Genomic DNA, 27,583 nt, shown 5'->3' on the forward strand with positions numbered 1-27,583 from the left:
CTCTTTAAATAAATTGGACTGAAACAGACCAAACGTCCCGTATGGGGTGCAAAACATTGTTACATTTTTAATCGTTTGAACAGTAGTGGACAGTCTGGATCAATTCAAGACTCATCCACAGGACCTTGCACCACACAAAACTGTCTCTCTGGCTATAATCAAATATACAAAAGTACGCTAATAATTAAAAAGTCTGTAATTTTTAACTTGAAAACTACTGTTTCATACACTCAAAAGTAATGTAAGCTGTTATTTAGCTAAAATTTTGACATGATCAAGCTGTTCAGAAATGTTTAGTCACCAGATGGCAGCAAAAGCATTTGCTTTGATACAGAATAAATAGAGAATAAAACAGACAGTTTTCTTTCCAAAAAAAAAATCTAACAAGACAAACCTTTCACCTGTTGTTTATTAAATCATTACATATTCATAATTTTATTAAACAAGGCAGCATTTGAGTAGGAGAACTCTCTGGTATCCCAACAAGCCTCATTTGAAGGTGCAGAATAGTAAATGCACAGTCAAGAATCCAAATGATTTCATTTTAAATTTGTTTGGCAGTCATACAGAAAATGAGTGAGAAACATCCTTAAAGTAACTGGTATCAATTATATTACTGTACAGTATATCCAGATAATATAACAAGAAAGGTCATCAGTACTCTAAAGTTTAGATACAAAATGGTCAGTATAATAATAATAATAATAATAATAATAATAATAATAATAATAATAATAATAATAATAATAACAATAATAATAATAATAATATAATGCATGTTTTAAAGCAAAAGTATACTGTATAAGGAATGCAGAGAGCAGCTTTCATAAAAACAATTCACACAATGTCACCATTTATCACCATTTTAGATTAACTTTGTTTAAACAACATCTGGATAAAAAATAATTAACTAATTAATTAATTAATTAACAATTTGCATCACCTGCTAAACATAGCGTCTTTGCTGTCTGTCCAGCAAATCACCCCATGGATTAATCTTAGGTAAATTTCTGCATCAAAATTTCCAAGATTTCACAAAGTCACTTATTGGGTCAGAGGGGAGGGGGGTGCGGAGGGTGTAGTTTCCTTGTGTATTTTTTAAATTATTGTTTGGGGCCGTTAGCCTGAGTTTTAATCCCCACCGGCTCCCGCCTCTCAGCCTGCCGATCCAAGCTGGGGCTGAGGCCCCGTAGTGCTGCAGAGGGCAAGCGAGAAACTCCATTCACTGTCAGCACTCCACTGTCTATCGGGCAGATATAGTCCGCAGATTCATCTGGTTTCCTCTTTCTCAGGTGACTGAATTGGGTGAAGCCCAGCTTCTTTGGCTGAAACAACAAGTCCAACCCATTAATAAATTATTTTGATTTTAAGCTGTAACAACCAAATTTGATTCTTGTGCTCTTACCTTTACTTTAGCAGTGGTAGTGAGGGGCACATGGCCTGTGGCGTTGCCATACTCTCGTTTCTCTTGCGTGGCCTGAGACCCCACCAGGGCAGAGAAGGCAGTGGCAAGATGACGGCGGAGCAAAGTTTTCTGTGGAGGAATATTCAACAGCAGGGCCAAAGTCTCTGAGCTGAAGCGCGGCTCCAGGATCTGCAAAAGAGCACAGTGACGGCAGATGGCAGAAACAAATTAAGGTCTCAAGGCATGAGATACAACTATGTACTGCCAGTATGACTGGAAATACTTGCAGAGAAACTCAAATGTAAAGCACTTACGATCAGACCACCGTGAACACCACTGCCTCGTAGATTAGGAGCGTACTCAGCTAGATCCACCGCTCTTAACCACTCCATCACGCGATGGTTAGACCACTGCACCACCTCTGAGGGAGAGGGCTGTTTCTACAGAAGTTAAAATAAAGCATTAGACCCCGTCTATCTCACTCATAACTGTTTGAGCCTTCTTTTAAACACACCACTGTAGATTTGTACTAGGACGCAGTTGTACAAAAGGACAACTGCATTTAATGCTTGTCTGTCTCCATCTTGTGGTCAACTCATGTAACAGCATCTTTTTACCATTTTAAAGCAGTATTTCAGTAAAACACTTCAAATGTCCTCGATTGCAAAATGTCCTTTTGCTTGAATGGCTCTGATGTGTTACTCTCTCAACTTTGAGTGCAAACATTTCGAATTCACACAAAAAATGTAGCACAAGGTAAAACACAAGACAACTGCTACATACAAAACACTAGAGCTGGGTTCAAAACAGTGATTCCCAAATTGTGGGCCCGCAGCACACTGATGTGACTACTTGTTTTGATACCCACCATGTGCATGGAGGCATCCCTGAAATCGTCCTTCCACGTTTATACTACTTAGTATAGCTATAGTATGGCTATACATTTTGTTGGCATTTTGTCATGCTGAACTGCCAACAAATACACCATGCTTGACTTCACCACATTACAGACTGTATGGGTTGTAGCTGCTGCAATTGTCGGCCAAACATAGATCACATTAAATTGAAAATGCTTGCAGTGATCAGTAGTGAGTAAAACCATACAAATAGTAATTTTTTGAAATGTGGGAACAAAAAGGATCAAATGCAGCTATAGTTTGACTGGAGCATTGTCAGTACTGCTTGGTACTGGATTATTTCATGATTAGTTGATACCTTACTGACTTACTTAGGTACTGAGTACTGATATCCAGCCCGACAAAACACCCTCACAGAATTCAACATTACCTCTTCCCCTGGCCTACGGCGAAGACAGTTGGGGTTGAACTTGTTGGCATGGAGGACATGGATGGCACATTTAATACTGAGATGATGAAGCTGGCTGGTGACCTTTAGTGTCAACAGGTCATTCTGAGTGGACAGAAAAAGTACATCAGTGAACTTTACAGAAAGCATACACAATCATAACATTGTTTCTAGTGTGTTTGCAGTGTGTAGATTTAGTGTGTAGGATTTAGTGGCATCTAGTGGAGAGCTTGCATATTGAAAAAAAAAAAAACTCCCCTCACCCTCCCCTTTTAAGCATGACTACAGAAAAACTCGCACATGAAGTGAAAGACCCGATCTGGTGCCAGTGTTGGGTTTGTCCATTATAGGCTACTGTAGAAACATGGTGGACTCAGGAGGATGCACGTCCTCTGTAGATGTAAATGGCTCATTCTAAGGTAATGAAAATTACAAAACTATATTCAATTTCTGCAGTATTCTGTCAATAAGCTCCCATAAATCGTACATACTGGACCTTTAAATCATGTCTGAAATTTAAATGTATTTGCAGGCCTCCTCTTTATTAGAAAAAGTTACACATCACATGCAGGATTCAGTCTTACCACTGTGAGGTATTGTATCATTCGACCATCTACTCGAGCTTCATGGAACTGGTCTTTATACTGAGGCAAACCAATATCATCCAACCAGCCTAAATGGGTGAAAATCAGACATTAATTAAATTAAATTGCTAAGCCTCGCAATGCAGATACAAGTATCATCAGCTGCCTGATGTCAAAACATATTCACTGTGCCTGCTCAGTTAAGATGCAGTTCCTGGTTTTGAATGCTGGCAATATTTGCATTTGTTTTTCAGATGAATTTACATCTCACACACTACATTTCTTTGTTTGATTTGTGGCATATATATATTTGTAGATGTGATTCAAATGAGAACATGCAGCATGAGCAGTTAAAAATTTTCCAAGTAAGAAGAGCCTTACGGGTGACCCAGATGTAGTCCAGCTCCGATGATTTCTCTACAACTTTGGTGGTGAATGCATTCAGAGCGAGCTGCAGCTTCTTCCTGTGTAGTGGATTCTTCATACCCATCTCCTGGGGTCAGAAAGGTCACAATAAAACTAAAGACTGGGGTGTATTTGGTGGTATTCAAGTTTCCAATTTATCCATGAATATTATTTACTCTGATCTGATATTAAATCACAATTTTTAAAAATAGCACTGAGTTGATGTTTTCCCATTGTTTAGTTTAAAGTGGCATTAATGGTCCTGTTTTATTCTCTGACCTTCTCAAAGTCCTGAGGTGTGGCTGACAGCAGTGTCTGTCCATTTTCAACCCACTGTCTGGTAAGATTGACATACTGGCCCAGTCCATAGTCCTCCAGCCAGCCACACACTTGCGCCTTGGTCCACTGGCTGAACGGAATATTCATATCACTACAAGTAAAAAGCACAAATCAGATAATTAGCTCATTAAATTATTGCAAGTATTTGGTCATCTTAATACATAAATCACACCATACATTTGAAAAAGAATTTGTTATGCCAAGAAAAGCCTTTTTACAGTTTGAGTGTTTAGTAAATGTTGGAGGTAGAGACGAGGCAGAAAATCCAAACCAGATGACTGTAAAGCAGCCATGTAGAATGGTGACCTGGCTGATGCAAAACACTTAAACACTTAAAACAGGAGTACTGTACTACAAGGTCAGGTAGAAGCACACAGTGCTTTACCGTGTAGAGTCATAAGATTCGGGGGTCCGGGTCAGTCTGGGTCCTGCTGTTGCACGCAGCCCCCCTCTTCTAAACTGACCGCCATCTGGATCTGCTGCCTGGAGCCCTCCAGACTGGGTTCTTCGAAGTCTGTGAGAATGGGGATAAACTCTCTGGATTAACAGGCTGAAAACTATTTTCGTTCTCAAAGTAAAACAATACTACATGATAATAATTCTGGATATGAACTTCATTGTTAATAAATATAAACGTAAGATAAAAGTGATAATGAAAAACATTTTAATTTACTGTATGAATGTCTGTTCATCATTTATTACTCTAAACAGTTTGTGTAATTGTATAATTTCAGTAGTTTTATTTTATGTGTTAACTTGCTAAATGGAGTGAAAGGTGTAGTATATAAGTGTAGCATACATACATATATACATACAGCCACTGGATGCTTCTGCTCTTCTAGTTTCATATGTTACGAGTTCCTAAACTCTAGCAATATTTGATACAAACTATATGTTTTTTGAAATTACAGTGTGTATTTGTACACATACTTTATTCAAAGTTAGTTCTTTGGCCTCCATCGACATTTGTGTTGATGTATTGTTGACACATCAATGCATTTTCACACACTCACTTTCCCCAGAGTCTCTTGAAGCTCCTGTTATTCTTCATGTACTCTGGTGAACCCACAGCTCGCTGGCCAGGCTGTGTATTTGCTCCAGAATGAAGTGGGGAATTATCACTTGAAGTGCTGTCATCGACTTTTTCCAACTTTCCTGTAAGAGGTTACAAAAACCACAGTCCGTGTAATACAGTCTATACAAATATGGTTCAAATTGTAAGAATGAACTGTAGATGGCTACTTAGATTTTATAGATGCATTTGACTTGTTATAAAAATGTACTTGTGGTAATTAGAGCAACAGAAATTCAATAATGGTATTTTATTTATATGCATTATTAGATTGTCTAAATTGATCATTTCCTGTAGTTGAGTTGACGTTAAAGACATTATCTTGAAGATAATGGTGATGACTGAGTAGATAGCAGTAAATCTTTTTTTTCCTGACTTTTCATACCAAACAGAACATTAAGAGCTAAGTTGTGCACATGTGGTGGTCTGCATTTTCACAACACTCCATTCAGGAGAGGGCATGCAGGTTACAGACCATTGAGTTCAGCAAATAATTCGCTGGTTAATGCACCATGAAAAAGAATGAGTTCAAGTTAAATTTTACAAGGTGTGATCTTTATATTGGCTGCAGTCAGTCACCACTCTACAGCTGAACGCAGCAGAGAGAAATCAGGGTGGGGCTCAAGTTAAAACTGGTCAGTGAAGCAGAGGAAGGGTGGAGCTGGGATGAATGTGGTCAATCAAGAGCAGAGAGGGTGTGTTTGGTCTATCCCATGATCCATCTGCTCTGTCAGGAGCCTCTGCAATTACAGCTGATCAAAGGTACAGTGGTCGCCCGGTCAAAAGAGAGCGGTTTGCTCTGAATATGAATACTGCCCTGGGAATTAGCAGCTGCATGACTACTCAACAGGAAAAGGAGGTCTGATCCTAAATCAGGGCTTATTACTGTGCACGATCATAAATAACAGTCTGTGCAGCTTGGGTTAATATGTCTGGATTTACTTTGGCTGGAGTCTCCATCTTCACTCCCATCTGGAGACCTTTGACTCTGGTTTTCACTGCTGCTGTCTCCGAGCCCATTCTGCTCCGACAGAGAGGAATTCACAGGCAGCGTCTGACTTCTGGTGTCACCCAGACCACTCTGCATAAACCACACACAAATGCAAATAGAGAGTAGAGGACATTCACTAAATCAAGAACTGTAAATATGTGTATAAAACACTGTATTGAATTTTGAGTTTTCTTACGCATCAATCATGTAAAAAACAGCAGGCCTTCAGTAGCTTGTATATATTGTAGACAAATTAAAGGGATAGTTCAGATCATTTGAAGTGGGATCGTATGAGGCACAGTCAGTGTATTACCAGATGGTAGTTGACGTGCCCCAGTTTGGAGAAGCATAAAGGAGTACCAATACGGGAGGCAAGCAATGTACTTATGTGGAGAGGGTCAGCAACAAAAGGTATTTTAGCCACTTAAAAAAGGCAGACCTATATCAGTTTAAGTGTGCGCTATATTTAGAATATTTTCACCACTTTACTTTGCTCTCAGACAGCCTTTTCCAACAGATACCACTGTTTTATAAGCCAGACATCGCTCTCCCTCGCTCAACTAGATTCCTTTGAAAAAAGCAGAAATTCTTTGCAGAACAGTGTCAGATTTGCCGTTGCATCAATCCGTTAGTTTGTTCGTGTTATTGTGAGACTTGTGATTTTGAACTAACTTTTATAAAACACCAAAGTGACACAATAACACAAACAAACAAACTGTTCGAGGCAGTGGTATACCAGCAGCTCCTGTGTTTGGCAAGGTAAAATAACTGATTTTGCTAATGAAATCTGGTTGGTTTGGAGAGAGAGAGATACGTGGCTCATGTAAGAGTAAAGCAATGAAAATATAAGTAGTATATAGGAAGTATAACACACACTCAAAATTATATTTTAAGTGATCCTTTTTTTTGGTGGCTAAAATGTGTTTTGCTGCTGACCCTGTCCACAGCACTACATTGCAAGTACCTCTTACAACCCCACAAATAATCAGAAGTATCCCTTTAAGGATTGAAAGCATTCAGGGCTCAATCATATATATACACATTAAATTTTTATGATGATTAGAAATTACCTTTTGTGAAGTGCCATTTGTTAGGTCATTCAGGCTACTTGATAATGTCTGTGGTTCTGTTCTGAGAAGATAAAAGCACAATCATGTCAGTAATATCCAACTGAGAGATATCTTACATTAACTAAAAGCTGCTTCACTACCTGGAATCACTGTCCTTCTGAACTGAGGAAAAAGATGTTTGCTGGGAGGAAGAACTGGTTGTGGAAACATGTGATACCTGTGATGGGTAAAAATAAATTTAAAGAAACTAAAATAATAGTCACGATGTTCATGCAAACAAGAAACAGTATAAAGCAGAAGTAGGACCAAGTCATTGTTTGCCAGTCAAAAGTTTGTTTCAAGTCTTTGCACTCCAGTCCCAAAACAAGTCCCAAGTCCTAAACTTTACCTCCAAGTCATAATGTAATAGTGAGTTTCCAGCCTTATTGATTTACCAAGTTACTTAGCTATTAAGCTAAAGTTAGCTACGCATTGTGTTCATTTTTTGCAACTTCAAATTTTCTTTCAAATTCGCTTCTCTAGAATTTTCAACCCACACGTTTTGCATACAGCATTTTTTTTTGTGGAGCACGTCATAGGTTTGTACACAAATGCAATTATCTTTGGAATCATTTTTTTCCAGCTGGCGCTCAGTAACATAATGTTAGCTCTTTATAGTTCTCTCCTACAACTTGATTGGTTCAAGACAAAGTTGATCTTAGGATTGTGAGGAATTAAGTGTCAACTAGCTGGGAATGAAAGGGATTTGATTCAGAAAATGAAGGGAAATGAATTGATTCAGGGATTCACACTTTTCAAATAACAGATTAATCGTTTGTCTTGGGGGAAGTTATCAAGTATTTTCAAGTCAAAAGGCTAAAGTCCAAGTACAGTCACAGGTCATTGGTATTGATGTCCAAGTCGAGTTGCAAATTCTTTGTGATTTGTAAAGTTGAGTCTAAAGTCATCAAATTTATGACACAAGTCTGACTCAAGTCCAAGTCATCTGACTTGAGGCAACACCTCTAGTGGGTAGTAAACTAGTAAAAGAACAACTGCATTTGTTTGTACCCACTTCAGATTTTACATCCTCAGATTTTGCACTGGCAGAGTCAGCGTTCTTCATCAGACCATGCTCTTCTTCCTCACTGCTGCTTGACGGAGTCCTGCCATTTGACAATAAATGGACAGCAGATGGAGCTATAGCAACAAAGAGAAGAAATATTTTTTTCTCAGCTCAAGCAGTGGCATATGTTTCTGTTAAAAGAGGAAGTGTGGTGGCTTTCATTGTGTTCAAACATGGTTGCCACCATCAGGGCAGGATAAAGGAGTAAATCAGCTGATTACCTTGCCGTGTGGCGTGAGTGACCTCTCTGAATTGCCGGCACTGATTCAGGAGCAGAGTGAGCTCTTCAATACGTCGGTCCTGACAAGAACAGAGAAGGGGAGGTTTGTGGCCAACAAACCCCCATTAAAGATGTTTATCTAAGGTTAGGAAACACACATATGGACCATACCTCACTCTGCTGTACTGACCGATATGCCACACAAACGTCTGCCTTTCACCATATGGCCTTTACATCAAAGCAGTGGATAGGGAGGGGATTGACATAGGCCTGGCTGGAAATCTCAGTTGTGGTAAGCAGCTGTGTGGAGTGTGTGTTTTTTGAAGTGGTGCCCGTACTTGGTTTTGCCATGGTTCTCTTAATGCAGCTCACTCCAAAATTAGGCTTGGCAGGTCGAGGCCTACTTAAGTGTGGCTTTGCCTGAAATGGCTCGCCTTGGGGTGTGTGTGTACGTGTGTGTCCTCACTCTTGTGCCACATGTAGGCCCGTGTCTGCAAGTCTTTAAAGTCCAAGATTCACTGGGAGGCAGAATACAAAAGCCCCTCTGTACTATAAATGGTTGGAAAGGCGGCGCCTCCGAGAAATGACAACATCTAAAAACAGTTACCTTCTAACCTTCTAGCATTTCTATATACAGGCTAGTGAGACACTTTACATTGTTGTAAACTGATGGCAACACACACGCTCCTCTATGCTGCATAATTGCATACAGCTGTGTTGACCAGAAAGGGAGAGGATAGGTTTCCATATCTCTGCTTACTTACCTTTTCATCATTGGCAGCCACCAGTGATTTCATTCCACTCCTAAGCTTCTGCAGTTCCTGATCTATAAAGAGTGACACTGATTATTAATATGTAGAGGCAGCTGCTCATGCTCATGTCATATGACTTAGTGATTTGTGCAGACACATAGTGTCATATGGTTATTTAGAAAGAAAGGAAAGACAAAAATACATGCTAGCATGTTGTGGATTTGTTCCTCACCAAAGAGCCATCCAAACCATGTATTTTTAGACTGACCCACCCAAGACTTTTTTTTTTTATCTGCCTTTTGCAGCTTCACCCTTGTCAGCTTTTACCTTTCAGACCCTTTCAGTAACATCTGAAAGGTAAATTAACAGTTAATTCGACTTTTAGTAAATAGTTAATTTACTTTTAACTAAAAGAGTGCAGTCAGTAGAGTGCAGATCTCTACTGACATCTGTCCCACAGCCTCGACTTAAGTCCTATAGCCTATGGTCAGAAATATGCACAATAAGTTTGGGTGATCAGTCCAGCACTCGGAAAAATTAGCTGTGGATGAGCTTCAGGCCTACAGCTGGTGATGGTAACAAACAATGAAATGGTAATTAATTATGTTTACTAATTCTAAGCTATAATTTATATTACTCTATCATTACTTTGTGTAATATAAAAAGAATTAGCTGAGAAGAGACGATCACTGAAACAGTTTATTGTTGCGCACAGTACACCATTTTATGAAGTATTTGTTCTGATTACCAAATAACTTGTAAACCTTTAAGAAATCATTAAATAGAGAGATGGACGATATATTTTTAACATGCTGTTAATGATTAATAATTAATTAGCAAACCATCTTTAAGTAATATATGAATGCTAAAACGTGAAATTGATGATTATAATAATTTAAGCACTTACATACAAAACTTACATTTATTATCTCACATACGTGAATTTATGTAAGTAATGTACTTATTTGAACTGATCTTTTAAACTTGCACAACTAGTTTTGTTTCCTAAACATTCCCAAGTAGTTTTTGTGCCTGTATTTTGAAAGCATATTTGAACAATATTTGATTTAACAGTAAAATAACAGTTAACTAAAGTATAATTAACTATCAATTGACCATGTATTAATGATGGTTATTATGCATTGTTACCACTCTTTCTTTGTAACCGCTGCAGGCATACACACATTGCTGGCGACAGTGATTGCACCAAGCATGTACCCCAGAGAAGTGTTTATCTTTGACAGACAAAATTAAGAACAAACAAGACATTATGCTTTCAGGAATTCATAAAGATGACAAAGAAGAAACCAGGGGGAAGAAAGATAAAGCATCGAGTAATTTTGGAAACCAGCTGGCGATTGTCAAAGATGCCCCTCAGAGCAGAAGGAAACTAAAGATAATAAAATAAAGAGACATGTCTGGAGAGAGGAATTAAATGAAAGATCAAAAGAAGACATGGCCCGTGGGTTTAAAATGATTTTCATTAAGTACTGTTCAGGCTTACATTTGGTGTTTAGCCTCTTCCTGTACATCTCCTCTGAGAGAGAGAGAGACAGAGACCCACAATGAGACAGTGAATTAAGGGCCAAGACAGACTTTCCCCACAGCTGTTACTAGCTACAAGTTAATGAATGCAAAAAGGAGTCATTAACTGTGTCACCTATCAGGCTGGGTGACTCTGTCAGACTGAGAGGCAGTTGTTGGCAGGTTAGTCAGGGCTTGAGGCTGGGTGCTTTGCTTACCTCTCTCTGAGCTCTCAGCGGATAAAGAGGGCCTGGCCAGCAGCTGAGTGTGCAAGCTCTCGATCTCAGCATTCTTACTGAGCAGGAGCTGCTGAAGGCTGCTGATCTCCGCCTGTGGGTGCCGCACAGAGAGGAATTTTAGCAGAGCAGTTCTGCACAAATGTCCCGTATCGTGCCAAAACATGTCTGTTTAAACATGCACAGCTACAAGCACTTTCAAATCCACAAAGCAAGACATGTACATGTTTTCAACTGGTTATGAAACAGTCTCAGTTTATTATTGATGCCTTTACATGACCTATCAGCTATTTAGCTATTATTAATGGAAGCCACCGGGTCAGAGTCTCCTCAAAATCAGAAGAAGTGAGCCTGTGTTTAGATTTAGATTTTTTCGGGCAAAGTTACAGTGACCTGTATGTGAACCAGTTTCTTTAGATAATTTTATTTTTGACGTTATATTTTGTGATTATAACAGTGGAAACGCTGACGCTTTTGCCCACAGGGGCCTCAACCATGAGCTAAATATGAAAGGTCCTTGCAGTAGCTTTTATCTAAAGTTCCAGTCCTCAGCTGAGACATTAAGTAAGATATTTAAGATGTTTTTTCCACTACTATCTATATATACAGTTTAAAACACCCACAACAAAGCACATAAATGTTTCTTTAAATCTTCGGGAACCAAATATTAGCCTGGAGTTTATGGTTTGTTTTGAAGTGAGTTATAGAGTATAAGGGAAAAACAGCTGGCAATAAAGTTAAGTTCAGGCTGATCTTTTTGACAGCGTGTTCTGCCCGTGTGTCATGGAGAACAAAGTGCAAGGTGGAAAATACATCGTACTTCATCAAAACATTACTCACCACTAGTTTGTTGTAAAATGTAGAGTAAAATACATAAAGTCACACAGAAAAACATTTTATATAACTCTGTATCTGCCAAATCAACATCTGCAGACAATTATTCTACCTTGCATTAAGATTTCCTAGCTTGATTAAATATATTTGTCTAACAATCTAGTGCAAGTTTACAACTCTAAACTGAGGAAGATATTATGTGAAATGTAGCATTTGGTCCTTTTGCAATTCTGGGTAAACATCCAGTTGATGGATACACACCAATATTTGATTTGGTATTTGATGAACTTCTGAAAGCTAAAAATAAAGAACTGCAGATGGCTATGACTTTGAATTACAAACTATTCACATACGGCGCACAGCGAACCATGTGGACCTTCTTTGTGAATTGCCAAAATGATTGAGTAATGCAGCCGATTCCAACATTTTAATGTGACCCTAATGTCAGTCATGTTGTTACTGTAGCAGCATTTACGGCACTTACTTTGTAATGTATTTAACAGTGAAGTAGCGGATATGTGTTCTAAAATCAAACCACAGCACAATGAAATATGTCTAATACACCGACTCAGACAGCTTTTGTACTGAAAGGAAAAGACTGAGCGAGAGAGATGATGAAATACTGGGAGAGATAATCTAATCTCTATGAAGTTAATGTTGAGGGAACAAGCCAAAGTATACAAATAGAACATTAAAAAAAGGAGGACTAAGCCATCATTAAATCTATTTCTACTCTACTTCAAAATAGAAGGTGGAACTGCTCTCATACTTCTTAAGAAAACATCCTGTAGGTGTCCGTGAATGAGAGAGCATGTGCAAAACAGAATGACTCACTTAACTGGCTGGAACATCAGATTGGACAGCATTTAGGAAAGTTGAACGGACAGTTAGCAGTGGAATTTGGGCACAGATGGTGTATTTTGCAAAGTCCAGACACCATGAAATTCGGAACTTTCTTTTACCTTTGTTGCCTTAAGTTTCTTCTCATACTGTAACTTCTGATCCTCCAAATACTCCACTTTGTCCTTAAGGATTCTGAGCTCCTTAATAAGACCCTAAAACGAAAGAAATGACAACATTTAGCTGGTTTAAATATTCAGATGATGTTAGTTAGTCTGCACATTGCCCTTTCATAACACACAATATTAAAGGTCCAGTGTGTAAGATTTTGGAGGATCTATTGGCAGAATATGGCAGGAATCGAATATAATATTCAAAAGTATGTTTTTATTAGAGTATAATTGCCTGAAAATAAAAAAAAATGTTCTGTTTTCATTAGAGCTGCCACCAATAGTCGACTAAAACTGTTAATTGGTGAGAAGATTCTCAGTTGATCATCTTTTCATTTATTTATTAGTCACGAACAAACAAAAAACAAGCAAACAAACAAAAAATACTGGGAGCTGCACCTTGCCATGAGGCCCAGAGGGTTGCTGCAACATTGACTTTTTGTCTAACTTTGAAGTTGCCAGCACACTGCTGCTAATTGTGCTGTAGCTGCTGTTAGCCAGTTAGCTCAGTTAGTGGTCCTATTAGACTGAGACGCAGCTGACAGAGGCTAGTTGGATGACTGAGAATACAGTACCAAAGTGATTTAACGGTACAGTGGCTCCCACCAGGACTTGATGGGTTCAATCAGTGACAGGAGGCATGAAGCTGTTGAGGAGCTTGTAACTTGGCGAGGTAATTTGTAAATACACATTATCCATCCATACTTGATAAGTCAAGTATTTGTCTCTTCATGTTTTGAACAATGAGGTTATACTGAGTCGAGATAAATTAACAAAAAGTTCAGTCTTCGCTGGTTGCTTCAACACATTCAGAATTATCCCTGACTGCTTTTACGGTAATCATTTAACAGGCTGCTCACTTCATGCACCCTTGTACTGTCTCTAGTTGTGGTTAGCCATAGTTTCTGTTACCTTAGACTGAGTTGTTTATAGGTCCCTTCACTGGAGGCCACCATGTTGAACCGCCATGTTTCTACAGTAGAACCCAGAATGAACAAACCAAATAATGTATCTAGAGAGAGCCTTTTGCACTCTTCACAAGTTTCCTTGCCACCATAGTTTTTTCCCTACATGGCTGGAAGTTATTCAGTATTCAGAGGCTGGATTCCACTAAATCCTACACACCGGTCCTTTGAATTACATGAGATGCACCTATTAGTTGTGTCACACTCTGATGCATAACAGATGACCATGATTAGCTTTTCTGTTTCTCTTAACAGAGACACTGAGTGCTGCCAAGAATATTTGGTGAGTGCTTGTTTAATTAGCATCTGAACTTTGGTTCAATTTAATGGAACTTTATTAATCACACTAGTCGGAGTTTGTTAGTGTAGCTTGTTCTACATAAAAAAAAACATGATCCCCAGGAAGTAATGTGAAATAGAATGTATAATTAATACTAACAAATAAATAACAATAAAAAAGTCCATATGGCAATGATGACAATGGTTAAAAAAAAAAAAAATCAACAGACATTTAGTTGACAGATCGCAGAGGGAATATCGGTTAGTTTTACAGGCACATTACAGGTAAAACATAACAACAGCCTAATGGCAATAGAGAAAATCTGTTAGCAAAAACGTGTTTTGAGAATGAGAATTTGTTGGCTACAAAAAGAATTTAGATCTCTTTGTTTCATTCCAACAATACTTTTCTGTCTTTTACTGTGATGCTCTGAAAGCAGAAGATGAAAGAAAAGCTCAAGAGACTCAATAAAAGATTTCTGAAAATGACAAAGGTCGATTGGACCGACAGAAAAAGAATGTAGTTCACGGAGAATGTGAATTCTCTATTGCCTCAGTTTTCATGTCAAGTTTAAAGATTACACGCACTGAAGTGAGACAACCCATGCTGTACACAACATTAGAAGTCATGCTGGCAGGCTGTGCCTACGCTTTCGCCTCCACTGTGATACTGCTGCTCTGCATCTGAGCTACCCTCTTCCAGGCTGTGTGTGTTCCCATCAGGAGCCTCTTCTAGTTTGTGTGTCACCCCTGAGGTTCTGTCACAAGAGGGCCCGGGGTTCGAGACCTGGCCTTCACTGGATTCCGTGGGGCACGCCACTGGAGAGCTGCTGTCAGCTGGGATCTCCAAGGCCTTTTTCTCCTGGATCTTGCTATTGATCTCCTTCTGAAACCTACACATCTGCTCCTGCAGCTCACTAATGAAATTCACTACAGTCTGACAGATGCAGTGGGGGAGAAAGAATTAAAAGGAACATTTAGAAAGGAAAGAGGAAATACTGTGGAGTAGGTGTATATGTCTTTGTTTCAAATAAGATTCTTCCTCTACCTCATAGCTATGTAATGTTAGATTTTAAATTCTGTAGTCTTGTGCTGGAAAATACAAATATGATAGTGAACGTGCATTAGAAAGACAGATCCTTGGCTGGTCCCCATGTACAGACAGACTCTCCCAATTAGTCTCATCTGATGAACACATATTGATTTGTATTTCTTCATGAACCTCAACTCCCCTCTTGCTTTTGCCATAACTATATCCACATTATGCTGTGCCAAGTTCCTGAATTCAAATAGGCAATTTGCACTGATAACTTGAGGGGTGAGTAGGTTTGCCATATTTTAGAGGTGATCCGTGCCCATGTTCTCTCAGAAAGAGTGTAAACAGCAGCCGAGTTATGCTCGGACTGTGGACAGAGGAAGTCTCACTTGGGGTCCGGTACAGCGGATATGACAGATGATATTGAGTGCCTCCATGGCTAAATTTAACTATGGGTTAACTGGCTCCACAGCAAGGAGGCTTCTACACGTTGTGTATGTGTGTGTGCGTGTGTGTGTGTGCATGTGTGTTTGTGTCGTAGAGGCAGCACATGGGAGGCCAGTAAAGTGTTCAAAGCAGATTTTTTTCCTATTCTACTTAAGTCCAAGCAGCTGTTGTAGGAAAAGTTGGCCTTGTTCACATGATGAAAGCAGGATTAAGAAGTGCTGAAACACACCTATAGTATGCCATTTCATTCTAGAAATACACATCAAACACTTATAAACAGTGAAGCATATTCCAATGAATCTTTCATTCGCTTTATAGATGTCAAATGTTTTATGGAACACGCTTCCAGTTAGGAAAAGGGTCCTTTTTCCAGGATGGCCGAGTCAACCTTTACCCACCACCAAGAACTAAATTCTCTGGGCTGAAGCCTACACACACTCATATTTGGCTCACCATCCATCATGCCCGCTCCGCTATGCCTGAACTCTTTTAACCTGAGGACACAAAGGCTCTTTGACCAGCAGTGTTTTGACAGTAACTACATACATTACAGTATCCTGTCTGGTAGAAGTGCTGCTTTCCCTGCTTCCCCTTTCTCCAACTCATTTGGTCACTGGATGCCCTGAACGTCTGCTGGTAACCCAACACATCGGTCTTAAGCAAATACATGATTCATTTTAAGCTGACAAAAAATTTAAACCCCATGGAGGCTTTTTTCCTGTCGACTTTGCCCAGGAACAACAGAGCCAGGGTTCGGGAGAATGTTCCCCTCCATCCGTCCAGAAAGTGTTTATGGTCTTCCATAAAATCAGCAGCTGACTTCAAGGATAGATCCATCAGAACACAAGGCAGATTTTTGTGTGTACCCTCGTCATTCCTGGCAGAGTTCGGTTCAAATTTCCAAGGACTGAAGTAAAACAGAGGTTCCTGAGGATTTTAAGTTGAACCAATTCCTTATTGCAAACAGTCCTCAGTGAAACAAACTGTTTGGTCGCAAATTTGACAAAACCTCAAGAGTATGAACTTTGATTGCAAAATTATAGTCACAGTGAAATGTTTGATTGCTAAAACTTAAGCGGACACTGTAAAGTCCAACTGGTACTACTCAAGAAGACATCCTTGTTTGGATGGATACATATGAGCTTTAACAGAATAATTAGTACTGCAGTCCAAATTGTGGGTTGGAGCAATAGATGGCATATTAAATAGATTGAACAACAAGCTTAAAATTATAAAATGACAAGTGAGCTTGAGTCATACACCAAGTTGATCAGTTGTTTATAACTGTCAGCTGTCCGTCAATGTAAAGCTAAGCTCAATATCCTGAAAACAAAAGCAGACAGCTCAGAAAATACAAATTCTGGAGTTGGAGTTCAGTGACTGCCTGCCTTTCTGCTGCTAAAGTCAGAAATCAATTTATCCATTACAAACATCAACACCTGTTAAGAGTATTAATGATTCTTATGAGTCATAACCAGACATTTATTCATTTGGTGCACTTTGAGCACTAATAAATGTGAAATGGACAAACAATAACAAGCGTTCTGGATGATTCCATGGTCGTATTTGACATATTTGTCCTTTAAACAAGTTCTGAAAAACACAACCACACACTGTACTGATATTAAAAGCAAAACCTTTCTAACCACAAGCAATATCCTGCTGTGCGAGAAGTCCTACCTCTGCTTTGTGCTGCCTTTCAGCCCCATGGCCCTGCTTTCCCTCCATGTCTGCAAGCTTTATTTTCAGGTAGGACACCTCCCCCATAAGACCCAGCTTCTGGTTCTCCAGTGACGTCCTATGCAGGAGCTCCTGTCATCAACAACAGACAGGGAGAGAACATGAAGAGACAAAAAAACAAACAAACACACATGAAAACAAACATACATTAATACATACTACCTTTAAAGACACACGGTGCTCAATACTTCCTCAACAAAGGCAACATCAAGAATGAGGCACAGTGAGCTTCTCGGTCTGTAATGACAGTCCCCTCAGAAAAACCCACTGGTTTCAGGCGCTGTTTGAGTGGCTAAATATACACGACCCATGACCACTATTTATAATGCCTATTTCACAGCTCACTCAAAGTACACAGCAGAGGGGGAGAGAGAGGAAGTGTGTGTGTGTGTGTGTGTGTGTGTGTGTGTGTGTGTGTGTGTGTGTGTGTGTGTGTGTATGTGAGAGAGAGAGAGAGAGGGTGGTACCAGAAGTTCAAAACATTCATAGAAAGAACATTAAAATAACTTTGACAGGTGCATTTTTCCTGTCAGCCACGTGCTGCTGAACGAGACTATAGATCTGCTATACAGTTCTGCCACTGTCTCTGCGTCCTCAATGGCTGTGTGACAGCAGTGTGAGTGAAGCCAGGCTCTGCGGGCAGATGCATAACTAATTTGGTTGATGTCAAGCAGGTGCTAAATCACTTAAAGTCCAGAAATGAGCATCAGAGGCTGACAAACAGTACATATGGATACATCCATTTAAAACTCTGGCTTCGGAAAATATCTGGGCTTCTTCTCGAGTGCGCATGGAAAATATTAGAGCTTTGTCACCAGGAAGAGATTTACGGCTCAGGTCCAAAGCCTCATAATGACCATGTCTCCAAGAAAGCAGCCCTGGCTGCCCTTTGATACGCTGCGCGCACACACACAGCACTGCGCGCACAAGTAGACGACTCATCATATAGCTGAAAGACACGCTCCTGGCAGTCATGAAATCAGATCGAATAAGTTGAAGCAGTCCACTCTGAATGGAAATTTCACAACAGCAGCATTATAAGAACGAGATATTCTGCGTAATACCTGGTTCATCTTACTCCAGTGTCTGCCTGCAGCAAAGGAGGAGTGGGTGTATTTCCCTCGCGGGTGCAGTGGTTTCAAGCATCTTGTAGTTTCAGTAGATTAAAGTTTCATACATCCAGTCCAGTGTTCTTCGTGGCATTAGCGGAGTTTCTGTTGTCGATTTGAGCTCAAAGGCAAACAAAACAAAAGTTGCAGACGCACACTTCGGACTCTTAAAGGAGCACCACCCCTATTCTGTCTCCCTCCCATCTCTCCACCTTTTCAGCCGTTCCTCCCTTACTCATTTGTCCCTCTCGCACCCCCTCCCTGTGTGTGTGTGTGCTTGTGAGTGTAAGTGTGTGTGTGTGTGTGTGTGTGTGTGTGCAGTTGGGCAGTGACTCAGTCCGGGTGTTTACAGGTTGGGAGGCGTGGCTAATTATGTTGTAATCACCTGCCCAGACATACCAGTCTGGCCCCTGCATAGACCAGAAATACATTTTCAGACGCTGTACTGGAATGAGTTTGAGCGTCCTAAATATTTTGGTTGTCAAGGTAATCCGCAGACAGAAACAGTGGAATTTCTTCCCAGGAAGCAGAACTCATCCCAAGTTACATTCTAAACCTTATGAGAAAACACTGGATCCACAGAAGAGTCATATTTAAACGATAGACGGACAGTCGGGGGCTCTGTCACATCTCATTAAATGGAAGAATAATATTGATATAAAAGCCCTGGATGTCTCCTGGTGAATGTCAGAGTTTCCGGATTTTGTTCCAGTAATACATCAAGCATTTGGTATTGAGAAAGTCCAATGTAAGGTCTGGAAAGCGTGATTTGGAATCTGTAAAGTATGACTTGAGGTCTATAAAGTGAGACTGGAGACTGTGATTTAAGGTTTGTCAAGCGTTATCTGAGGTTTGTGAAGCATGATTTGAGGTCTGCAAAGAGATATTTGAGGTCTTTAGAGCAGGATTTGAGGTCAGTAAATTGTGATTTCAGGTCTGTAAAGTATAATTTGAGGTCTGTAAAGCATTATATCAGGTCTGTAAAGTGTGATTTGCGGTCTACAGCTTGACTATAGTTCTGTAAATCATAATTGGAGGTCTGTAAAGCATGATTTGAGGTCTGTAAGAGGTGATTTGAGGTCTATAAAGCATGATTTGAGGTCTGTAAAGCATGATGAGGTCTATGAAGCATGATTTGAGGTCTTGAAAGCTGTGTACCTGCTGTAGCATCTCCTCTGTGGAGTTGAGTTTGTGCTGATGCTCCACCAGAGAACTCTGCAGATCACTGATCTTGGCCCCCTGAGCCTCCACCTGGTCTGTCAGCACACTCACCTGTGTGTGTTTATGTGCATGGACAGGAACATAACAGAGATGAAAATCTTTTCTACACCAAAACATGACAATAAAACTGTTTTGCCCTCATTTAGTTAAACATATTGTCACATAATTGCAGCCTACACCTAGGAAAAATGATTCAGGTCTCAGATTTTTTTTTTTTTTTGCAGTACTCCTTAATTTCAGCTATTTTCATTCAATTGCTATGGTCCTTTCTGTTTAAATTTCGACATCTGCGCCAGATTAAACAGTGCAAATATTTCCTTTGAGAAGAAATGAATGATCCTTTGTGCCTCAGTAGGTGCTTGCAACACTTCAGTGGCTCCAGCAATGTCAGCAAAATGCAAGTTAAATGTAGATCTGCAATATAATACTATTAAGGCCACATAATAACTAATCACATACTAAAAGGCAGGTCCAACCAGCCAACTGGAGCAGATTTAAACAAAGCAATGTTTTATGTGAGGCCCGAAGAAACAAACAGGGCACCTGCTCTCTCACACACACTCACACACACCTACACACTACAGCACATGGTGCTGCTAGCCTCAACCTGTCTGAGATAAGCACATCTGATGTAATTTGGATGAATACACACATCTACACACATGTAGATGCAGACAAACGCATCATACAAAACAGGACATTCTAGTGTTGTAAGAGCACCAAACCCAGCTTCGTAACTGTTGCTTTGCCAATCAGTGAAAAAGAAACACAGCAATTACGCAACATTTATAACACAATACACTGATCTACCTTTGCCCTTTCTCCTTCCTTTCCTCGTCCCTCTCCACTAACACTGTTATGTGATATGGGCACTGCAGAATCAGTTCCTACTAACAGTGTGGTGTCAAATGGCCTCTTTTATTTGAGCAGGTTCATATGCAATAGAATGTATTCACTTTTATGCTTTAGGTTAAATGTGTTGCCACTGCAACAACCTTTTTCCAAGGTTGTATAAATTCTATACAAAAAGAGACAGTCAGATATACCATTGTTTTGTATAGGAGTGGCTAATCTCACCTGTAGAATTAGTGACTCTTTGTCTCCCTCCAGACGTGATAAGCGCTCCTGGTAGGACTCACTGTTGCCAGATGAATGGAGGTTTACCTTCAGAATAAAGGTCAGCTATTATGTTCGATAAGTACACTGTTAATACAGAACAGTTGCCCACTGGGTCAAATTTATTTTCTTTAATGAGGCTGCAGCCTCAGACAGATGCAGATACACACACACACACACACACACACACACACACACACACACACACACACACACACAAACACAAACTGTCAGACTTTCTATTGTGTCAGTGGGACATGTGTGGAGGCGTCTATAAGAGGTTTACAAGCCCTAATCCAGCATTAAAAGTTGTGTACAACATTTTATACCAGCTGATTAATGGAAAAAAACATGTTGGGTGACGGCTGAGCTCAGGGCTGCTTGTGTAGTCAGAGATATTTCAGAGCCAAGGAAGTAAAGTGCAACCAAATAAACTCAAATTTCTCAAAAATCCAGCCTTTCAACCACAATCATGGAAACATTATGTAGCCCAGCATCCATCATCCTGAGCCAGCCAGCTCAAGCGGTTTGCAGTAATTTTAAAATACCATTAAGCTTTTAATACACTCTGAGATCACATGTTTTAGCTGTATAATATTTGAACGTGCAGCATTCTTACTTAAAGTGATATTACAGCTATTATTTTACTTAACTTTTTGAGATTTATAGCATTTGTCTTCCACACAGTTCCCCCTGTAGTCTCCTTCATACTTTCCTTGACAATATTAGACACTGACTTACTTTAAATTGTTAACATCTACATGAGTTCTTGCTGTGTGCTTAATTATATTCAGCCAGTTAAAAGAAAAACAACAACAACAACAAATGCACAAGTGCTTCACAACGTGGACTATATTAGTGTGAATAATCTCCAGTGAGGTTTACATCTAATGAGCAACAGTGAAACTGATCTTTAAGAGGTAAACTGAATGACCATAATGATATATATATATATATATATACACTGTAATTCAATACAAAATAATATTCCAGAGACTTCACAGTAGTAATTGTTAGTGAGGTGCTGATTTGAATTTTTTGAGGCCGTAGTTTTCAGTGTGGTTGAATTGAAATGAAGAAGAAGCAACAGGGTCTTCTGCATTGCATTTAATAGTGCAAGTGGTACTATTTCTCTTATCATTCAGTATGTTTTTTTCATGTTTATGTCTGTGATTCTTGTAAAGCACCTTTTGAGTTTAAAAGTGTTTTATAAATACATTTCTACTTGCTATACACTTACCAAAGATATACTGCACCTTCAAACAATGTCATAAAGATCAGACAGGGAAAAAGTGACTTATTTTGCTTGTGTAGATTATCAAATAATAGCTAACATATCCTGGATATATTATAAAGCTGAGGCTCAAAATTGTTCATCATAATGATTGACAAGTATATCCATGAGGCTTCCTCTATGGATTTAACATTCAGTGAGAATTATAACATAATGGAGGCAGTGAGGACTAATGACTTCTTAATGGCAGCAAGATGGTATGTGTTGTCCAAAGACTCCCTATAGGTTCAAGTGGCAGGAAATGATCTCAGCTGACATGCGTATCCATTTATCTTTCCCCTCAAACACTTTCACCTTATGACCAGTTTGTGCATTCAACACTTCACCCACGTGTCACCACAGCTCTGATCCATTTAAACATATTTTAGCTATTTAGTCAAAATACTGTACTTCAGCTTCAGTAAAAAAAACCCCTAACTTTAGCTTTTCCAGTCAGAAGGTGCATGCATAGCAGAGTGCATGTGTTGCATAATCTGCTGAACACGTCACAGCACAACTCACAAACAAAGCACGTCTTCCTCACAAATTATCTACCATGACAACCATAATTATGCTGTAAAAGCAACAACACTGCAAGAGCAAAACAAACAACTGAGATACAATTTTGGTGCAGTAAGAATGAAGAGAAGACATGCAAGTAGAGAATGTCTTACCTTCCTAAGCCAGGCAAAATGTTTGTAGAAATCAATATCATACTCCATTGTGCAGGCCCATTGTACTGTAGGTCTGGCTCTTAATGTTAGACACTAACAGAATTTAGCCAGCACTACATAGCATCAAGGAAGATGAACGGATCCACAGCAAGACAAAACAATTGTTCTGAACTGGGTTGCACTCTGAATCTCCCTGAATCCAGCTCCCCTCCTTTTACAGACGCTCCATATTACAGTTGTAGAGAGCAGAGAGGACTTCAGTCCGTGTGGTTTGGAGTCTGGGCAGCCTGAGACTTTTAGAGTTGAGCCGAATAACTCAAACTATGCCAGCTGGCTGTACTCCCTTTCTTTCTTCTCTTCACTTTTTTCTACCTCTTTTTTCACTCCCCCTTTTCTCTTTCTTCTGCTTTCTCTCTCAAACTGCTTCAGTATTTACCACCTCTCTGTGTTTTGCTGCACCTCATGGTCTCTCATCTTTTTCTGTCCTCCCTATCCGTCTCCTGTGCTACCTCTTTCTGTGTGTCTCTCGCTCCGTCTGTCTGAAGCACCTCTCGGTCGAGCTAATTTTTGCGGGGCTTCCTAAAGGGGCACTGGGGAGAGGAAACTTTCTGCAGCACATGCTTGTCAGATGTGGTGCAGTGCAAGAAGTCAGTTAAGACCACGCAGAAGGGGAGGAGGAGGAGGAGGAGGAGGAGGAGGCTGTAGGGGACTGTAAAGTTGACAATGGTAAACATAAGTAGAGTGGAAGAGGGAGAATGCTGGTGGTGGCTAACCTGGACCAGACAAACAAACAATTATTTCAGAGAATGGAGGACAGGAGTAAAGCAGGAGTATAAGAATGAAGGAAATAAGGGAGGACCAAACAGTGAAACCGGAGGTACCACTGCTTGTACTTGAACAGGAGCTCTGGATCTCATTACCGGTGTAGTTTGCAATAGTTCCAGCTTCCAGCTCACTGCTTCTTAGCAGAAAGGAAAAAGCCCTCCAGATGTTGATGACCAAGATCAAAGGCCCCCATATCACGCAACTAATAAAACCCATGGACTCTGTAGTAGTGTTTTGTGCCTTGGCATATTTCTCTAACAGAACCCTTTGACATGTAGAGAGATGCACCGAATCCAAATATGTTGTATATGGATACAGATATTTCTTTTATCCAAAGTTGCTTATTATTAGTTGGAAACCTGAATTACCTCATCAGATTTAGAAAAGGCTGTATCTACCTTAATCAATTATTGACTTAATGCACCAAGATTATTCCCTTCAACTGAAGGATATGTTTATACTTGTATATCTTTACTGTTTTCACTCATTCATTCATTAATTGTCCGTAACCGCTTATCCTTGAAGGGTCGCTGGGGGGCTGGAGCCTATCCCAGCTGACACTGGGCGAGAGGCAGGGAACACCCTGGACAAGTCGCCAGTTCATCGCAGGGCTGTTTTACTGTAGAGTTTTTATTTTCAATGCAAAACAGATTATTTTGATGAATAGTGTCTGATTTTTCAATATCCCTCAAATAAAGGGGAAGTGGTGGTGAGCTCCCGACAGTTCATAAAACTTAGTTTTGGTAAAAATAAAAAGAGATATAGTATGATGTGGAAATATGCAGTTATATACCATGTTAAATCACATTGATGCTTTGTAGGCACAATAGTTGCACTGGCGATGAATATTAAGTTATAAAACAAAACATTTGCCAGATTTAATGTGATTTCTTGTATAAACCTCACCCACTTCTGTTCTTCTATCCAAATACAGACACAGCTAGTTTTTATACATTTGTTTTTATTTTGCTTTTAATTTTGTTTTCATGTTAGTTTCATTTCAGTTAGTCTCTATTGTTTTAAAAATGTTTAATTTTAGCTAAAAACATTTTCATTAATTAGAATATTAGTTTTAGTTTTTATTATTGTAACATCTATTGGATATTTCAGATTGGGTGTTGGATTTGCATATTGGATGTGACATAATGCTGTTTTAGTTTGTAATCCATCCATGTCCCCAGAGTGTTTAGGGCCTTCAGATGTGAACAGTGTAGCTCTCACCTCATCTTTCTCAAGCCATTTCAGTATAACATGTGCTGTATCAGTGGAGACTTGTTTCCTGAGAGAGTCCCGTTTTTCCTCACTCCCTTGGCCCTCTAGCACTGCCCTCAGGGCTTCAGTCAGCTGAAGGGCCTTGAGGGAAGGGTCCACAGGTGGGGTAATGGTCATCTGAGAGGTACACTCTGACGACTGGTAATCCTGGCCACCTAAGAGCATGAGAGCACTGAACAACCCTTCACCCATTTTGCCTATAGAGAAAAGAACAACAGGAAATCAACAGAGGACTAACTGACAAACTGAGAATTTCACATTCTTACTTGATAATTTATAATAAATAAATAAATAAATAAATAAATAAATAATTAAATAATTAAATAACATAAAATAAAATAAATAAATTAACTTTTTGTTTTAACTTACAAAAGTTAATGTCCAGACTGTCCTTAAAATTTGACTGGAGTTAACTGGATTTGCAAAGACAAGTTGATGTAATTTTATAATGACTGTAACTTTTCTAGACAAATGAACTTGATATTAATTCAGTTGTACTAGAAAAGAACATGTTAAGTAAGCTTAAGATCAATATGCGGATCATGTTTCTTTAGAAACTTAATTTAATGAGTTGATTGAACTTTGTACAGTGCATTCATTCACCTCATCAGTTCAAGTAAAAAAAAAAAACTTCAAGTTAGAAGAACTCGTGTTTGTAGCTTCTGAAGTGTTCTGAAAATAAATACTAAAATTTTTAAGTGTAATTATGATGAACAAATAAAACTAGTTTCCATTAAGTTAACAAGCTAAGATGAGTTGATTTTACAAAATTCCAGTATGATTTTTTTTTTACAGAGGTGACTGGTAGGCTGCAGTACCATAAGAATGGTTCCAAAAATGACCTCTGGAGGGCACTGTTCTCCCATGTGGCTTACTGGATGTAAATAGCATCAAATGGCTGAGGACTGTTCACTGTGGGTTATGAAATCCACAAATTAAAGGTTCAACTTGTAGGTTACTGTATCATCATGTCTAAGTTCCAGAAAGTACTTTTCATACATGCTATCTGAAGTTGAATCAAAGATACAGAGTCAGGACACAACATGGATAAATTCTTTGTTTTGTATTGTAAATCATGTGTATTTTCAGCAACAGCGTGCGATTATTAGTTGTTATCTGTAGCGTGGTTTGTCACTTAAGTGTGCTAATGGTTGGGCTGTCACCTCTATTAATAGAAGCTGTCTTCTGACCCTGTGACTGCTGAGGCTGTGACAAACAGCACTGACTAAAATGTATCACCTCTGCTAGAAAATACAGAAGTAAAGACACTGGAAAGTCACTTGAAGTTTATACAATTAGTGTACCGTGAGAGATATAAGCTCTTGGTGAAGCAATAAAAGTACAAAAGCGTATAATAGAGTGAGAGCCTGATTGAGTGGAGGAGAATAAAGGGAGAGGAGATTACAGAAAAAAGTTCAAAGTGCTCATCTAATCAAAAATCTGCCTCTATTTCAGTCCAGCAACTAAAACAAAGTGGTTTCTCATCTGCAACAAATGCTTTACTTTTTTTTTTTTCCATCACAATTTTAAAATTCTCACAATGTTTTTTTTTTCTTTCTGTGCAGCCTATATGTTCGTAAAAGTCATGTGGATAGTGCCGGTTTTATGGAGGCCTGCAATTACAAACTGAGCATACAATTGAAGGTCTGATAGTGAAAACAAAAACTCTTACCAGCAATAATGTCATCCATTTGCTCCAAGGCAGCCTCCAACATGTGGCTGGCATTTGACGCCATGGCAACAAACCTTTTTGTCTTATAAAGTAGCACTAGTAGATCCTCATGCACTGGTATGAAGAAGAAGGGTGTTAGCTGGTGCAATGAAAGAGGGTAAGAGATCTTCAACAGAAAGACTACTCCCCTTTCTTGTCACACTTAGATCCCTTTACAGCGAAGCTACAACAGCTGTCCTGACATCTGAGTGACTTCAGAGTAAATAACCTCCTGAATGTGGCTTTTGGGTTTAAACTCGCCTCTCATTTTGTGGCCGGGGCCTTACCCATTGTCAGCGCTGTTATCCACATGAGGCCAAAGCGCATATTTAGAATAGTTTGTTTCTCTGTTTCTTTTGCATTGTTTGTTTGTATATATCTTCACTACATATACTGAACAGTATACATTCATGAATGAATTTTGAACAGCGCAAAAAAAAAGAAAGAAATAATCTGTTGTAGCTGTATATTTAGCTCAAAACTCACTGTTTTTAGTCACATTATCACTTTGAACCATTGTAACCACATTTTGATTGATGGTGATGACAGAGAACATGCTTCATAATGATAACCAATGCACAGTGAAGCTGGGAAAAACAACAGCTGACTGAACAGTCGCACCCATAAGAGCTTATGGTCTGGTAATATTTCATTCTTTGATATGATATTAGAGTCAGTGTTCTGTTAATCATACGTCTTAATGATAAAGGAAACACTTTCCTTGAAGAGAACATTAATCTGTGGGGATAAAAGCCAAAAAATGTAATTTATCTTTATTATAATTATTAGTTCATGTGAAGACATTTCATATGCATTCTATTTAGTATTTGTCCATGTTGGTTCAAATGACCACAACACACACACACACACATTACATATGCATACATACACACTTAAAACATGAATTGGTCAGTTATTACTTAGCATGTGTTTATCCACTCTCATTTGGAGGCAACTGCCACAAAGATTATACCTGATCTACTGTAGTTTCTTATTTTGACTGGTTTAACTGGTTAAGCACCTTCTATTTATTACCTTATCATTCATATTTTGTTTTTTAGTT

General features: G+C 39.2%; 1 protein-coding gene across 3 annotated transcripts; it reads right to left on the reverse strand.

Moving 5' to 3' along the window:
* Nucleotides 1–391: 391 nt before the first annotated feature.
* Nucleotides 392–26,617, reverse strand: ppfibp2a (PPFIA binding protein 2a). Of its 3 annotated transcripts, XM_084718285.1 has the most exons (24): nt 26,482–26,617; nt 24,759–25,006; nt 20,727–20,813; nt 19,587–19,700; nt 17,260–17,391; nt 14,746–15,033; nt 12,805–12,897; nt 10,991–11,102; nt 10,753–10,785; nt 9,261–9,322; nt 8,498–8,576; nt 8,226–8,350; nt 7,312–7,388; nt 7,172–7,232; nt 6,053–6,191; nt 5,052–5,193; nt 4,424–4,552; nt 3,979–4,129; nt 3,676–3,787; nt 3,295–3,383; nt 2,693–2,815; nt 1,720–1,845; nt 1,406–1,594; nt 392–1,325 (listed from the first exon to the last, which is right to left on the reverse strand). In XM_084718285.1, exons 1-24 carry the CDS (start codon nt 26,543–26,545, stop codon nt 1,104–1,106), a joined length of 2,997 nt encoding a protein of 998 aa, XP_084574411.1. In that variant the 5' UTR covers nt 26,546–26,617; the 3' UTR covers nt 392–1,103. The 3 variants fall into 3 exon arrangements, with proteins under 3 accessions (XP_084574411.1, XP_084574417.1, XP_084574423.1); XM_084718291.1 differs by lacking the exon at nt 14,746–15,033 and having other exon boundaries at nt 26,482–26,615; XM_084718297.1 differs by lacking the exons at nt 10,753–10,785; nt 14,746–15,033; nt 24,759–25,006; nt 26,482–26,617 and adding an exon at nt 22,713–23,228.
* Between the last annotated feature and the right edge of the window lie 966 nt (nt 26,618–27,583).

The sequence above is a fragment of the Lutjanus erythropterus genome, chromosome 1, assembly GCF_056507025.1.
Source record: "Lutjanus erythropterus isolate fLutEry1 chromosome 1, fLutEry1.hap2, whole genome shotgun sequence".
In the NCBI taxonomy this organism is placed as follows: Eukaryota; Metazoa; Chordata; class Actinopteri; order Lutjaniformes; family Lutjanidae; genus Lutjanus; species Lutjanus erythropterus.

Excerpts from the sequence above, each read along its gene's own strand:
- ppfibp2a (XM_084718285.1), bottom strand. The coding sequence starts at position 26,545 with ATGGCGTCAAATGCCAGCCACATGTTGGAGGCTGCCTTGGAGCAAATG. Across the intron at positions 25,007-26,481 it reads AATGGATGACATTATTGCTG|GCAAAATGGGTGAAGGGTTG; the intron begins GTAAGAGTTTTT and ends TTTTCTCTATAG. Across the intron at positions 1,326-1,405 it reads CTACCACTGCTAAAGTAAAG|CCAAAGAAGCTGGGCTTCAC; the intron begins GTAAGAGCACAA and ends TTGTTGTTTCAG.